Source organism: Abramis brama (genome assembly GCF_963993115.1).
Source record: "Abramis brama genome assembly, chromosome: 24".
Taxonomy (NCBI): Eukaryota; Metazoa; Chordata; class Actinopteri; order Cypriniformes; family Leuciscidae; genus Abramis; species Abramis brama.
The window spans coordinates 29,847,971-29,865,141 of NC_139986.1; the positions used below are offsets into that span (position 1 = coordinate 29,847,971).

The window sequence follows — 17,171 nt, forward strand, 5'->3', positions numbered from 1 at the left end:
GTAGTGCGACTGAACCAAGCGTCAACCTTCCCGTCTCTCTCTTCAATCCAACACTGAAGTGATTAACCTGCAGTTCATCCACTGGCCACTAGAGGCCGGCTGCAGAAGAGACTCAATCCCATAGACACGCATGTTAAAATGCCCAACTTTACAGCAGAGAAACACATGTTTACAGTCTGGTGCTAAAACTGGTTTTGGTCTATAAAGCTAATTTTGCTCTTCATGACGACTGTGGGGGGGGGGATGTTTTTATAACTCATCCGTTTAAATTATATTAAGCCTTAAAGCTTAAGGCTTGTCTGCTAGCGTTAGCGTCACGTCACCTCAGCTAATCCGCCCGCTGCACATTTTCAACAGACAAAACAAATACATTTTTACCATAAACCTTCAGAATATAGATATTGAAGTTTGGTGTGTGTAAAGACTTCTGACCCAAACTCACTTTAAAGATCTACAGACATAAATAGTGTGTGTGTGTGTGTGTGTGTGTGTGTGTGTGAGTCTCACCTCCACCACCCAAGTGTGTGTGTGTGTGTGTGTGTGTGTGTGTGTGTGTAAGTCTCACCTCCACCACACAGGTGTGTGCGTGAGTGTGTGTGTGTGTGAGTTTCACCTCCACCACGCAGGTGTGTGAGTGTGTGTGTGTGTGTGTAAGTCTCACCTCCATCACGCAGGTGTGTGAGTGTGTGTGTGTGTGTGTGTGAGTCTCACCTCCACCACCCAAGTGTATGTGTGAGTGTGTGTGTGTGTAAGTCTCACCTCCACCACGCAGGTGTGTGTGTGTGTGTGTGTGTGAGAGTGTGTGTGTGTGTGTGTGTGTGTGTGTGTGAGAGTGTGTGTGTGTGTGAGTCTCACCTCCACCACGCAGGTGTGTGTGAGAGTGTGTGTGTGTGTGTGTGTGTGTGTGTGTGTGTGTGAGAGTGTGTGCGTGTGAGAGTGTGTGTGTGTGTGTGTGTGTGTGTGAGAGTGTGTGTGTGTGTGTGAGTCTCACCTCCACCACGCAGGTGTGTGTGTGTGTGTGTGAGTCTCACCTCCACCACGCAGGTGTGTGTGTGTGTGTGTGTGTGTGTGTGAGAGTGTGTGTGAGTCTCACCTCCACCACGCAGGTGTAGTCGGAGCCGTCGAGCAGTGAGATCTTGCACTGCATGTTCTTGGGTTTCCTGATCACTTTCACAGGAGATCGGGTGAGTTTGCTGGAGGAGGACCAGTGGGAGGAGCCGTCGTCCTCGGCCGGCAGCTGATTGGCTTTCCCCTGCGGGACTCCGCCCACCTCACGCTCCCCGGCCTGACGTCACAGAGAAACACACACAATCAGACACTGACACCAGAGTGTGTGTGTGTGTGTGTGTGTGCTGGTTTGACCTACATTGCATTGTCCTTATATTGTGGTGTGTATTCAGGTTTCAGGCCACGCCCCCTATATTATGAGGAATTGCTGATCCTTGTAATTCAAAACTCTAAATAAACATACTAAATGTTTTTTTTATTAAAAGTGTAAAAATACAGAAAATTCTCTGTGATAGGAAGGTTTAGGGTTATGGGATAGAAAATGTTATTAGCTCAGTAAAAACCATTATGCGTCTGGAATGATAGGAATGCCTGTGTGTGTGTGTGTGTGTGTGTGTGTGTGTGTGTGTGTGTGTGTGTGTGTGTGTGTGAGAGAGAGAGATTGTATAAGTGTGAGAGTGTGTGTGTGAGAGAGAGAGAATATGTGAGGGAGAGTGTGTTTCATAATATCAAACTCCTTTTTTTATTTGAAAAATGATTATATCTGAAAATAAATGGCAACTGAATTTAATAGTTTGGCCTGTTATTAATCTTGAACTTTTAGCAAAAATAAAAACAATGCGATGTATACTGTAGCGTTACCGTGGCGATCAGAAGATGTACCTGTTGTTTCCTGACAGGTGTGCTGTGGGCGTCGGCCGGGGGAAGCTGGTCGCCGAGGGGCGGGGCCAAAGGGGGCGGAGCTAAAGGGGGCGGAGCCACACCGGCCTCCTGCTGCTCTGCTTTACTCTCCGTTTCTGTCGTCATGTCAGATCAAACTGTGATCAGAGACAAACACACATCAACATCTGCAACATGATACTGAGATCACAGCAAATGAACTACTCCTTTAAATACAACAACTCAGCATGACCTTTGACCTCAATGTCAAGCTCTGATGTTTTAAGGAGAACTTTACTCTCAGTAAATATGAATGTGATTCTGCTCACAGACGATCAGATAAGATGAATTTAACATTCATAATCCATTTCCTACTGATTCCCGTTTGTGTGATCATGACGAATGATGCACAGGATCATGAATATTAATGTTCACTGTGTGTCTCCTCTGTAGGACGGCGTTCAGCACTGATCCGCACAGACGCTCTGGATCAAAGGCATTATGGGAACGGCATTAAGATGCAGACAAAAACTGTTTTATGGCTCAACAAATGCATCTGTGTATCATGCAAACAGACAGAGAACTCTGGGATAAAGAGAGCAAAGAGCAGAAGATCAAATGAGGGAAAGGTGAGAGAATCCCATCGGATGAGGAAGATGAAAGCTCTTCATCACATCAAACAGTGCAAACAGGAAGCAGTCGCGATGCGTTTCCTGTCCTTCATTAGAATGAGTCTTTCATTTCTGTAGAGGACAAATATAGATTCTGCCACTGTGGGACTCGAGTGTGTGTGTGTGTGTGTGTGTGTGTGTGTGTGTGTGTGTGAGATCTGAGACCGTCCTGCGTGAGCTGAATGAAGAATCAGTGTTTAACTCCTGAAACAGGAAGAGGCTCATCAGACTCTCGATTGCTGTCGTCAGATGCTGGACTAGATCTCCTGAAGTGAGCGTGAGGTGTTTAACTGTGCTGGGGGTGTAAGGGTGGTTGCCAGGGTGTTGCTATGGCGTTATCAAAGACTGTTTTGATTTATTTTTAGTGTACTCCTAGGTGGTTGCTAGGGTGTTCGTATGCAGTTGCTAAAGTCTATTCTGAGTGGTTGCCACGGTGTTGCTATGCAGTTGCAGAAGTATTTTGAGCGTTTTTTAGTGCGTTCCTAGGTGGATGCCAGGGTGTTGCTATGCGGTTGTTAAGGTGTTCTGAGGTGGTTTTTAGCGTGTTCCGAGGTGGTTGCTAGGGTGTTAATATGCAGGTGCTAAAGTGTGTTTTAAGTCATTTTTATTGTGCTTCTAGGTGGTTGCCAGGGTGTTGGTATGCAGTTGCTAAAGTGTATTCTCAGTGGTTGCCACGGTGTTGCTATGTAGTTGCAGAGGTGTTCTGAGTGGTTTTTAGCGTTTTCCGAGGTGGTTGCTCAGGTGTTGCTTTGCAGTTGCTAAAGTGTGTTCTGAGTGGTTGCTAAGGTGTTGCTATGCAGTTTCTGAGATGTTTTGAGTGTTTTCCTAGGTGGAAGCCGGAGTGTTGCTATGCAGTTGCTAAGGTGTTCTGAGTGGTTTCCAGGGTGTTGCTATGCGGTTGCTAAAGTGTGTTTTGAGTGATTGTTTTGCTTCTAGGGAGTTTCTATGCAGTTGTTTATGTGATCTGAGTGGTTTTAGTGTGTTGCTGATTGCTGAAGCTCTCTGCTGATTTGGAGTTTAAATCTCAACTCAAGTCTGCTTCTGTTTTTCACGCGTGACCAGTTCCAGAAGCTTCACAGATCTCACTGTAAAAGACACATATTCAGATGTTTCTGTGGTGCGTCTGTGATATTAAGCAGCACGTTTGTAAACTAATGAGCGTCGTGCTCATTCAGACACGCTCCGTTACAAAACTGTACCGTGGTAAACACAGTCTCTGCCAAAATACATTTTTATGATTTAATTACAGTCAAACCAAAATGTATTCAGACACCTTCAACATTTCTCACATTATCACAGTTTATTCACTAAGTATTCACTATAAGTATTATAGGTATAGTTAGGTATAGTCAGGTCAAAGTGTCTGAATCATTTTTGGTCCCAATTTTTTTATAAACGTCACTGGTAGTCACTGTATGAAGAATTTTTGGGTATAATATTTTGCTCTCCTCACTTACATAAGTGAACTATAGTGTCCTGCACCCACTAGTTAAAAAATATCAAAAATGATATCTGGTGTCTGAATAATTTTTGGTTTGACTGTATTATAAGCTTTCAATCATGTCTGGGGAAACCTTGCTCTAACACATCACCATAACACGACAAAACCAACAGAAGACTGCATAATAAAAAATGCAATATTTCATATTTTTATAGTATTATTACCCTCAGATTCACCACTGAACTGCCACAATGGTTTGTTGTGGTTTCTGGTCTGAGGATCTGGTTTGGATTTAGTCTGTTAGTCCTTGAGATGTGTCTCTGTCTCTCTGCAAAGGACACGCCGGAGGCTCTCAGCCAATCAGCTGCTCCGATACAGCCATGTGTCTTCAAGAGCTCACAATGCTTTCACACACACAGACGTCACCTAAACCCTCCGTTCCTCTCTGTGATCTAGAACACGCCGGCGACTAATAAACCCAGCACTGACACCGCAGTGAGATCCCCCTCATGCATTATTCATGAGTCCAGTATTCATCACGAATAACTTATTATTGTGTTCTGATAGACAATCAGTGCTGGCAGGTCAAAAACACAGAAACACCTCAGTGATGTGATCAGAAATAATAATAATAATAATAATAATAATAATAATAATGTTCTGTAATAATAACGTAATATATAACATAATATATAATATATATATTATAAATAATAATAACATGCTATAACGTTCTGAGTGATTTTAGTGCGTTACTAGGTGGTTGCTAGGGTGTTGCTAAGCTGTTGCTAAGGTGCTCTGATCCGTTTTAATGTGTTCCTAGGTGGTTACTAGGGTGTTGCAATGCAGTTGCTATGGTGTTCTGAGTGTTTTTTAGTGTGTAACTAGGTGGTTGTTATGCGGTTGCTAAGGTGTTCTGCATGGATTTTAGTAGGGTGTTCCTAGGTGATTGCTAGGGTGTTGCTATGCAGTTGCTAGGGTGTTCTGAGTGTTTTTTAGTGTGTTACTGGGTGGTTGTATAAACAATGTGAATCAGCATTGAGAAAAATGACAATTATAAATGTACAATTATAAAAGTACATAAAACGTCTAGAAGCATTAAAGTGATGAGAATGAGTAATGTAATGAATATACCATGCAAAAAAATAAATAATAATAATTAATGGAATTAAAATAGGATACTCATTTTCCTTATGAAAAATAACATTTTTGATTTTTCCTTTTGATTTTGGGATGAAATATGTGAAATAATTCACATTAATGTATAAAGTCCTTTTGTTCCTGAACACAGAACTGTCCGATAACAGCGACGAGACCCAGAACAATCCCTGAATCTAGGCCGAGTTGAGCGGCGCTCTGAATTACAGTCAGAAATAGAAGCTGTTCTTCCGTCTGATCTCACGAGACGTCTGCTAAACGAGGGACAGACAAACATTTGTACGGCTGTCACTGTACGAGCTTCTGAGATTGAAATCTCATAGTGCAGGAACAATGAACATCAAATCCCACAAACTGACCTTTAGATCTGCAGCGTTTCTATGCACGTTAAAACAATAAATGAGCTGAGCATGAGCTGTAATCAATGCCAACATTCATTATGTCTGCTTAACTGAATAAATGACGTGTCAGCAGCCACCATCAAAACAATACACATCAATCCACTGTAGATGAGTTATGATGCTGGTTATGACTAATAATGTCCTATTGATTATTAATAATAAGAGTAGACATTAGTTGTTGACTGTCAATGCTGTACTTTAATGGCATTATATACACCCTGCATTTCTGCATATAAATAAAAAATTCACATGAATAATCATCAGTTCTCTTCCCAAAGAAATCCTAAAGGAATGCAAGTAGAATTTCTAACTGTATTTTTCTGATCGTATTTGACCTGCTTGTGATGTTATGACATCCGAATTCCCTCAGGATTTTGGAAAATAAAGATCATTCCTGTCGGTGTATTTCTCACCTCGCGCACACACACACACTGTAAGTTCTGCGGGCTTCATCGCGTCATCACGGCCGCGAGTGACGTCACGCCGGCATTTCGCGTGCACGCGCAGGCCACACCCACCGCATTGCAGAACCACAAAAATGAAACCGGTACCAGCGAAGTTCATAAACTCACATCATGTGACCACGAAACCCGCAGATGCACAACATACAGACGCATCACATACAGTCATATATAGACGAGGAGAGCGCGCGCGAGGGATTCAATGACAGGCACGCGCTTGTGTGTCATCATGATGACTGTCAATCAAATTCCACACACTTATAAATCTATTTCTATGAGTTCTGCTTAATGATTAAGGACACACACACACACACATAAATGATGCAGCTGTGGTGTTACTCCCATTGCACACACACACACACACACACACGAGACTGAAGGATGAACGGATGTTTACCGGCTCTGATGATGATGCTGCTGCTTCCCGGTGCGCGAGACGACAGACTGACTGCACACACACACCCACACACACACACTCCCGTACTGCGCATCACACACTCGAACAGCTTTATTTAGGCACTAGAGGCTGATCCTCCTGTAGTAAATGCGTGTAAACTCACCCGTGTCCTGAAGCTCCGGTCACTAGTGTCGGTCTGGTGTGTGTGTGTGTAAGTGTGTGTGTGTGTGTCGGTCGAGTTCAGAGCAGTGCAGAACACACAGGGTTAAACCAGTGTGCTGACTCATCACTAATATCTATAGCTCACTGTATTTATCACACACGCGCACGCGCGCACACACACACACACACACACACTCACTGAAATACACGAACAAAAAAAAAAACATTATAAATAAAAAAATTATAGTAGGCTACAATAACACGTTTGTGATATATTTAGGACATAGCCTACTAGACATAAAAAAAGAACTTGCAAATATGGTAAACAAAAGCTGCATCTGAAATCATATACTAGTGAAAAACAGTGTGTGACAAAACAAAAGTAATAATGACAACATGGCAAATGCATTACGTCCGGATTACATTCATACTACACACATTTACACTATATAGAACATAAGGTTACACTTAATTTGGTAACACTTTATTTTACAGTGTCCTTGTTACATATATTACATGTAGCCTACTTACCGTAGTAATAACAGTCATTTATGCATAATTACATGCAACTAACCCTCAACCAAACCCTAATCCTACCCTAACCCTAAATGTATAATTACACTGTAACAATGAAACCTTAAAATAAAGTGTAACCCTTTATTTTAAGGTGTCATTGTTACTGTGTAATAATACATTTCAGTATTGAGTAATAATAATTAGCTACATGTACTTACTATAGGGTTAGGATAGGATTAGGGTTTGGTTGAGGGTTAGTTGCATGTAATTATGCATAATTTACTGTTATTACTATGGTAAGTACATGTGACATATGTAACAATGACACTAAAATAAAGTGTTACCGAACATACTTTTGCGATTTCGGACGCAGCCAAAGACAAAGTGGCATGAAATGATATTTGCACTAGTCTTTTCTTTCCTATTGTTCCATATATCCGAATGAAACGCTTCTGGAACAAGAACAAATGTGTGCGGGGCTTGATTGTGTTTGTGGGGAATTGATTGGATGGTTGTGGTTTGCTATTGGTGGATCTCATGTGAGTGACAGGTTATAGCCCCGCCCTCGTCATCAGAGAAGAGAAGAGATGAAGAGAGAGGGAAAGATATTCTGATTCAAGATTACCAGCCGAGGTAACAACATAATTCAGCCTTGAAACATGTGTCATGTGACCATGTGTCACTTTAAACACACGGGTTTATCACAAGCTGTGATTTCTGCCATCTGCATCCGTCTGTGATCCTCAGAAGAGCGTTTAACACACACACACACACACGTCTCCCTGCTGCTCCTTTAATGGCAGAGGGTCTGCTGTGAATGTAGATGAGTCCTGCCTTCCCATCATGCATCTGCACAAGGACACACACAGCATCAGTCTAACAGAGCAGAAGCGCATCACAGACGACGAGTTCAGGCCAGCTGTTAATCACACGTCAAACGTCACTCTGATTGGCTGCTGTTGAGATTCGGCTTCATTAATGCATCTTCATTAGGGGTGTCACAATATATCGCAATACAAAAATGCAACATGTATCGTGGATAGTTTACACAAAATAAAAATTACTGTGTGAGCAAAAATTCACATTTTCAGAGTTTTAGTGTCAGAACTACATATATATAATGTTGAATATAATGTATAATAATGCAATGGGGGAATATTTGTGTAAAAAGTGTCCTACATTATTATAAATATATCTAGTCAGTGACAGAGATCAAGCATATTCATCTACAATAATTCAGTATTTTCAGAATCATGAATATTGTTATCCTGGTGTCTCTATTGTCCTGTGCTTTGGGTTTCAGCACCAAGTCCAAGACTATTCATTTACACACACAATGTAATATCAAATTTAGCATTTTAATCAAGTTAATTTTTTGTTAATCTTTTATCATATGTCTCGGAGTATCACAATAATATGGTATCGTGCGTTCAGTTTCGGGATATGTATGATAATCTTCTGAACACCAGAGAGAGAGTGAGTATGGTGTGTGTGTGTGTGTGTGTGTGTGTGTGTGTGTGTGTGTGTGTGTGTGTGTGTGTGTAAACTCATTTGCTGCTCGGCTGGTTTATGGATGTCAGGCGGGTCGATCGGTGTGTAATCGGGAGCGTCTCGAACTCTAGAGCTTCTAACAAACACAACACTGAGACACACCAGCTCTGAGAAGAAGAAGAGTAATGCTGAGAGATCTGACGTCTCGTCCTTCATCTGAGTCACGAACACAAGCTCTGTATGTTGAGTCTTCTTTACTAGCAGCCATTATCACTGAGATTCTGTTTGATGATGATGATGCAGAAATTACACACAATCAAACATCAGGCAGAGCAGAAAACTAGAATGAAGAATAAAGAGCACTAGAATAGAGTAAACACATTTAAATGAAAAACAAAAGCTCTTGCAGTGAGGGCTGGACGGGGGCTTGGGCCAGTACAATCACTTAGCAACACCCTAGCGACCATCTAGAAACCACTCAGAACACCCTAGCGACCATAGAAACCACTCAGAATCCCCTAGCAATGAGCCAGAACTCCATAGCAACGCCCTGGCAACCACCCAGAAACGATTCAGAACACCCTGGTGACCACCCAGAACACCATAGCAACACCCTGGCAACCATCTAGAAACCATTCAGAACACCCTAGCAACAATCTAGAAACCACTCAGAACACCCTATCAATGAGCAAGATCTCCATAGTAACGCCCTGGCAACCACACAGAACACCATAGCAACACCCTGGCAACAACCTAGAAACCATTCAGAACACCCTAGCAACCATCTAGAAACCACTCAGAACACCCTAGCAATGAGCAAGACCTCCATAGCAACGCCTTAGAAACCACCCAAAACACCATAGCAACACCCTGGCAACCACCTAGAAACCATTCAGAACTAGGCAAGGCAAGTTTATTTATATAGCACATTTCATACACTAAGGAATTAAAATAATCACAAAATAAAAGCAAGGAAAATTAAAACAGTTATAAAAGGAATTAAAAGAGTAAAAATATGATACACATAGATAAACTTCTCATCTGGCAAATCACCGGTGTATCATATTTTTCACAGCTCCCAGTTTTACTCTGAGATTTTCCCATGTCGATTGTACTGTGTTTGTGGTGTTCTGTAGAACACCCTAGCAACCACTCAGAACACCCTAGCAATGAGCCAGAACTCCATAGCAACGCCCTGGCAACCACCCAGAACACCATAGCAACACCCTAGCAACCACCCAGAGGACTCCAGCAGTGCAGTGGTGAGTTTGTGGTAATCTAGTCGGTCTCTGTTGCAGTGTACACACAATCAACTGGGTCAAAACATGAACAGTGTGTGTAAATGTGCTTATAACACACAGTGTGTTTGCCGTCACAAGCGCTCAGATCAGATGTGATCCAGACGGATTACTGACGTGCTGCAAACGCTCTAATCTCTGGCTGGACTCTAAGCGCATCAGTGCATGCGTTCACAGACATGTGCTTCTGATCAAGCCATCAAAACACCTCTGATCATAAACATACATTACCCATCATGCATGTCCTTCACTGCACGGCATTCTGGGTACTGATGGGGTTACACACAGTATATAATCCAAGGTTAGTTGAATGACAGCATCTGTGACGAGTTCAACTCCTGTCAATCACTCCAAACTAATCAAGATCACAGGAACACATCAATAAAAACCCAAAAGGAGATGTTTTGAAGAACGTTGAGGACAAACAACTTTGGACCCCATTGACTACCATTGCATGGAGACATTTCTCAAAATATCTTCTTTTGTGTTCGGAAGAATGAAAAGCAAACAGGTTTGAATCAACATCAATAAATGATGACAGAATGATCATTTTTGTGCCTAAAAAAGCACACAAAATAGTCTAATTATTAATTATAGTCAAATTTTTGTATTGTTTATAAAATAGTATTGAGATTCGAGACGTAAACACACTAAGTTTTAACATGGCAGACCAGTGTCAAATAATCACTTATTAGCTTTCAGTATTTCAGTAGTTCCAACTCACAAAGATTACACCTCAAATTACATATTTTGCTGAATAATTAAAGTGATTAAAGTCGCCCTGTAGTCAACAACTGTATCTCTGAAAACTCATCTTCGATCACTAAAATGACATATTTCAATGTTTTTTCCTTGGAAAGTCTTAAAATATCTTGAATGTAACTCGACACCCTTGCCTCATTTAGTATGCGCGGTTGTATGAATATGCAAATGAGCCCCGCCTCCACTCACTCACTCAGCTCAGAGATCCACTGGTTGACGATCACACGTTGATCTGATTGGTTACAAGGTAGTTTGTGACGTCAGAAACACCAGCGATTTCAAAGCGTGTTTTTGAGACTGTCTTTGGTTCACTGCAGTTTTAAGGAGGAAATACTCAGCAATGGAGTCGACTTATGAATTTACACATGGTTTGTCTTAAAGCACATTAAAAACACCACATAGACACATAACAACATTAAAAGCTGGATTCTCCACAGCTAAAGCTTCATATATCTGCTAAAACAGGGAGGAACAGCTTTCCCTAAACTCTTCCATTATAAGAGAATTACTGCATGACATTCATGTTTGTTTGTTTGTTTGTTTGTTTAGACCGAATGACCGGTCAGAATGATTTCCAGGAGTAAACAGACGCGCGTCTCAGATGACACACAGATCTCAGCGCTAGTGTTGAACCTGGAGCATCAGGAGGACGACACACACACGAACGAGTAGAGCTTTATTCTCTGAACACACCAGATGAGAGCCTGAGCTCAGATGCAGAGGTCAGATCTCAGAAACTGATGAATATAAACATGTGCAGCTGCACTGCGAGAGTGTGTGTGTGTGTGTGTGTGTGTGTTTCACACAGTAATGACTGTCGAGAGAGAATGATTTTACACAGAACAACCCACACACTTCTCAAACTCACAGTTTATTTCTGTCCCCTACAGTCAGAGTTATCAACCCGTGAGATTCTCCCAGCGTCAGACGAGAGATTCGGCCTCACGCTGACCCAAACGCTCCAGCAATCACACACACACACACACACACACACACACACACGTCTGGTTCACTATCTTTGTGGGGACTCTCCATAGACTTAATGATTTTTATACTGTACAAACTGTATATTCTATCTCCTTACACTAACCCTACCCCTAAACCTGCCCATCACACACACACACACACACACACACACATACACACACACACACACACCACGGCTCTGTCTGTAATCCAGTCCTCACGACTAAACCTCTGAACACCAGCGATCACAGATACACTTCAGGACAGTGTATATATTTATATGTATATATATATATAAACATTTATGTTAATTGAAATAAATAAACTAACTGAAATAAAATTGAGAAGTATTGAATAAAAATATTAAATGTTTTTATAAATATTAAGTATAAATATTTTTGGAAAAAAGTCAAATTAATCAAATATTAATATTTTTTTAAACAAAATTTTAGTAAAACTTAAACTTAAAACTTAAACAAGACACTTCTAATTTTCATGTAGTTTAAGATGAACTAAAATTACAAAAAATACTAAAATAAACTAAATCATAAGTTTATATATATAAACTGTAATATATATATATAAACAAAATTGCTCAAATTTTAACTAAAATGTATTAAAACTAATTGACTTATATATTTATATATATATATATATATATATATATATATATATATATATACACACATATACACATACACACATTACTAAGGCTAATAAACTAATAAAAAAAATGACAAAAAAACTAAATTACTGTAGGGTTAACTCAAATTCAAATGAAGGCAGAAAATATAACAATAAAACCTAACTCAAAATATTACTAAATATTACAATAGTATATTAATGATACTAAAACAACATTTCTGGGAAGTTCAGGAAGCTTCATCAATTCCAGCTTAAGTCATAAACCCAGAAAGATTAAGAATTAATTTGGAAAAGTAGAAAGCTTTGCATTCCTTTACAAAGAAAATTGATATTTGAACATACAGTATGAAAAAAACAACACAGATGTGCAATAAGAGCTGAATATATATATATATATGCATGTATATGACATTCCTCCTCCAGCTTTTCATCGTATTGAAACCTCTGGAAGAAGATTCACACACACGAGTCTCATTATCAGTCGATGAATCCCAGCGCTGTGATCATGTGGAAACACGGCGAACATCACAATCATCCAGTCACACACTTCATCACAATCATCCAGTCACACACTTCATCACAATCATCCAGTCACACACTTCATCACAATCATCCAGTCACACACTTCATCACAATCATCCAGTCACACACTTCATCACAATCATCCAGTCACACACTTCATCACAATCATCCAGTCACACACTTCACTGAGGAGATGCAGAAGCTCAGAGATGATCTGAAAACCATTAACATGAACATGGAGCCGCTCACATTCGCATTGAGCCTCGATCTGTGTGCGATGAGCAGAAATCTCCAGTTCATTACGAGAGATGTTCAGTAAAGCTTGTCAGACGAGTAAAACAAACGGGTCAATCTCAGTCAGCTGGAAGATGCTCAGATTCGTCTATCATTTATGCAATAAATGCATCCAGAAGCTTCTACTCATCGGCATAATGGAGCTCTGGACTGAAGAACAGACTCTGAGTTTTAATACACGATCAATACTGATTATACGGCTGAAGTGTCTGGCGCCGGAGCTGCAGGTCTTCAGGGGAACCCAAAGAAAACAAGAACTCAGACAGACAGAGGGACGCTCACACACTTCTCTTATTAATCTCTCTGCGTTGTACAACTGGAGCGTTTGTGGATTTTAATCCAGAGCAGATCAGCAGATTAAATCTCAGTCAAAGAGGTTAACATCAGGACAAGCCCAGATGTTTGAACTGCATCTGTTTATTCCCAGCGGACAGGGAACGTTCTCCAGTAACGTTAGGAGAACCTTCGTGCAGTTATCTGGTCTTTAGTACTATTCAAACGTAACGTTCAATGTTTACAGAATGATAAAAAGTAACAAGTAATGTTCTATTAATGTTTACAGAATGATAAAAAGTAACAAGTAACGTTCTATTACTGTTTGCAGAATGATACAATTATTATTTCAAACGCTATTAAAATTCTCAACTCCACAAGCGATAGATAAACCAAATGACAGTGGCATGAACTGTATTATTATATCTATGTAATGTGAATAAGTCTGTGTTTTTGTTCTTGTTCTTTCTGTACTACGGCTTGTATAGTTATTTTATGTGCTGGTGAGCCAAAGACAATTCTTCACCTTGGTGGACAATAAAGACATACAATATAATACAATAAAAAGTAACGTTCCCATAGTGTTTGCAGAAGGATATCAGAATTTTCCCATGTTTTCTCTAATGTTCACACAACCAAAAGAAAATTATGTTCAGAAAAAATCAGGTTTTTGAAACTTGAACGCTCTTTGAATATATTTTTGTTAGCTGTGTTCCTTGTAAAGCTTTGATTTGCTGAAGAGATCTATCAGACTTATGATCTATATTTGGCTGCAAACACAAGCAGAGATGATGATCTTTTGACTTGTAGGCAGAATAAAACACATAAACTCACCGTTAGGACACATCCAGGCCGAGTCCACATCACAGTCCAGGTCCAGATGACAGAGAAGAGAGAAATATGACAGCATATGATTTATTGACACTATAAACACAATAGAATCAGACTCGGCTCGGTTCTGGACTGTTGATGCGCGTTCTGGAGGCGCGCGGGACCATCTGTGGTGTCGGGCGCGCGCACAACATTCCTGTCTACATGGAATCTGTCATTTAATATTCTCATGGATTCAGTTACAGATATAAATAACCATCAACACACGCGTTCAGCAGAACACACAGAGAAACACGGAGATAAAATAGAGTATTAAACAGCAAGTAGAGCCGCTAATGTGAATGAACACGTTCATTAATGAAGCTCTTCAGCAGTGTGTGTGTGTGTGTGTGTGTGTGTGTTCAGCAGAACTAACTAAATCCCTCAGTAACGAGAAACAGCCGCAACGCGCATCATAAACACAAACATCAGACACACACTGATGTGTTTCTATAGATCACAACAGAAAAGAGTGAAACACTCGTACCTTTTATTTATTCACTTTTTACTGCTTCAACTCCTCCTGATGCAATAATCCAGAAACTGTGAAGATGAAGATCAGATGAAGATGAAGAGGAGCTTCGGTGCTGAGAGAAAGATGTTCAGCGGCAGACAAATGACCACACCCACTTATGCTAATGAGCCTCGCCACAGCGCATCCTGATTGGCTCACACTGCTGTCAGTCAGACTCAGATTAATAACAACATCTGCTCTATCAGAAAACATCAAGCTGATGAAGATTCAAGGCCATGGTATTTTTGTTAAATTTCCCAGAGATTTCTGAGTGAGTGATTCCAACTCTTCTGATAAAGAGATATTTCAATTTTTCTACTTCAAAATGTCATGTTTAATTTAATGTTACTTGCCATTTTTTTGTAATTATTTGTGAATTTGTGATAGTTTCTCCACCAACATTTTTGTCATGTTCTAATATGTAACGAGTACAGTCTAATCTTTTGTTAATCTGAGTGGCCAGTCGAGTCCCTTCCAGCTGAATGAGTCTCAGTGAGATCAATAAACTCATGATGGGAGTCGGAATCTGATGCAACGGCTCTGAAAAGCTCCCGGCTCGAGCCTTTAATGCTTTAATGCAGGTCTGAGTCGCTCAGGTGCCGTCAGCTGATCTGATCTCTTCATCTGACAGCGTGGAAATGTGTCCTCGGGCCTCTGATGATCTGAAGCACTTCAGACATGCATAATGCAGACGCTGGCTTTCTTCAAATGTATAATTCCCTTTGAGTGGATGATGAGTTTATTAACATCACGCTTTCCCGAAGAGCTCCAGCGAAACACAAACGACCATCCTGAGTGAAATAAAGACATGTAAGAGCAATGCAAGATCAATGATCCCAGACAGAAACATAGTGTCGGCCACATCTCCAACATGTGGATTACACGCATGCGTACCAGAGGCGGGCCGGATCTGGGCCGACACTATGTTGCTGTCTGGGTTATTAGCTTTAAAGATGCTATTATAGTTGTGATTAATTGTTGCCCAGCACTAGAATATATGTAAGAATTTTCATGTATGAATAGCTTTTTTATTGCCAATGTGTGAACAGCTTGTAAAAAAAAGAAAAAATTAAAAATGAGTTCCTAGGTTGTCTATGAAAGCCTGACTTATTTTTATGTGAAGTATTCGGGACGGTTTTGCCGGGAAAATGAAACGGATGTGACGGTTACGCGTTCGAAAGCCTCTCTTCCATTCAATGCACATGAAATTAATGCAGAAAGAGCCATTCTGTAGGTAATATCAACGAGTCATCCAAACAAAATGGACTCATTCAAACTATAGTCCCAGATTTACATATTCGTCTCAAATACTTGAATCAAGCTATCATAACAGCGTAATTAGGCTTTAATTACCTCGGTGAATCGTAGAGCTGGTCCTAACATATTCACATCATATGATCAGAAACTTTCTGAACTGCTGGTTTCTCATTTTTGTTGTGTGTTTATTCTGTTAGGATCTTGAATCACGTTCAGTCTATTACGTCCATAGACTGTAAAACAAGATTAAGTCACGTGTGCACGAGCAATTAGTCACTGCTGCAGTTCACTTAACGGCCACTGGTGTCGCTAATAACAAGGTTTTCTGAATTCTATATATGTTATCTATAATATTAACCCTGCTCCAGATGCTTATAAAAGAGTAAGACAGACTAAAGTTGCTGACCGATGCGTTTTTGGCTCAGATGGTCAATGCAGCATGAGATCAGCTCTACAGAAACACTACATCATCTCACACTGCTTTATTCTCACCTTACTCTCCCTTCAGGCGGGCTCTGGCACTGAAACACAGGTTTAACTGTGGAAAAACAGCATCTGAGCAAACCAGTCATCCCAAAACCTGATTAATCTGCCAAATAACCCAAAACCCTTTCCAGAGGATTGCTGAGTCGCTAATTCTACTGAAATTAATTCATCAGAGCTCATTTGCAGGCCGTTCGGTTTGGGAATTGTAGATGTTTAAACACGCGGCCCCTCTGGTCTGTGCTGGGCAGTTTTACAGAACTCAAACTGGATTATACAACTGAAGGAAAAAACCAGGCACAAATTGATCAATTCCAGACTTAAAAGCATTACGATTGATCAGTCAGGGCATTTTATGCAACTCAAACTCAATTGTAGCCTAATTTGTTTTATAAAGCATGTAATCCTATTTTTCAGCACAAATCAATAAAGAAATGCAGAACTGTAGAAAATCACTTTGCTTCATCATCATCATCAATAATGCAGAAAGTAGAACCATGTCGCCCTCTAGTGGTCAGAGACGAGCACAGCAGCATCACATTAAAAATGAAAAACACTACATTTTAGTTCAAAGCATGGGTGTAGTGAATGTGAATATAATGTATGTATTTAAATACATTTTGAATTGTTATTTTGTAAATAAATTAATAAATACAAATCAAACTTACGTCTCTGCAGATCTCATTGGCGTAGAAGTTGTCA

The 17,171-nt window shown here is 40.3% G+C and overlaps 1 protein-coding gene across 3 annotated transcripts in view; it reads right to left on the minus strand.

Moving 5' to 3' along the window:
* epb41l3a (erythrocyte membrane protein band 4.1-like 3a) overlaps positions 1-14,823 on the minus strand; it is a 55,835-nt gene extending 41,012 nt beyond the window's left edge. For 2 of the 3 annotated variants that reach the window (XM_084103528.1, XM_084103527.1), the window contains exons 1-3: positions 6,580-6,679; positions 1,891-2,045; positions 1,094-1,285 (exon numbers count right to left, since the gene is read on the minus strand). In XM_084103528.1, coding sequence (XP_083959654.1) covers positions 1,094-1,285; positions 1,891-2,034 — 336 coding nt within the window. In that variant the 5' untranslated portion in view covers positions 2,035-2,045; positions 6,580-6,679. Of the gene's footprint in view, positions 1-1,093; positions 1,286-1,890; positions 2,046-6,579; positions 6,680-10,114; positions 10,146-14,702 lie in introns of those variants that run through there. The other variant, XM_084103526.1, reaches the window with a different exon arrangement.
* Positions 14,824-17,171: the final 2,348 nt, after the last annotated feature.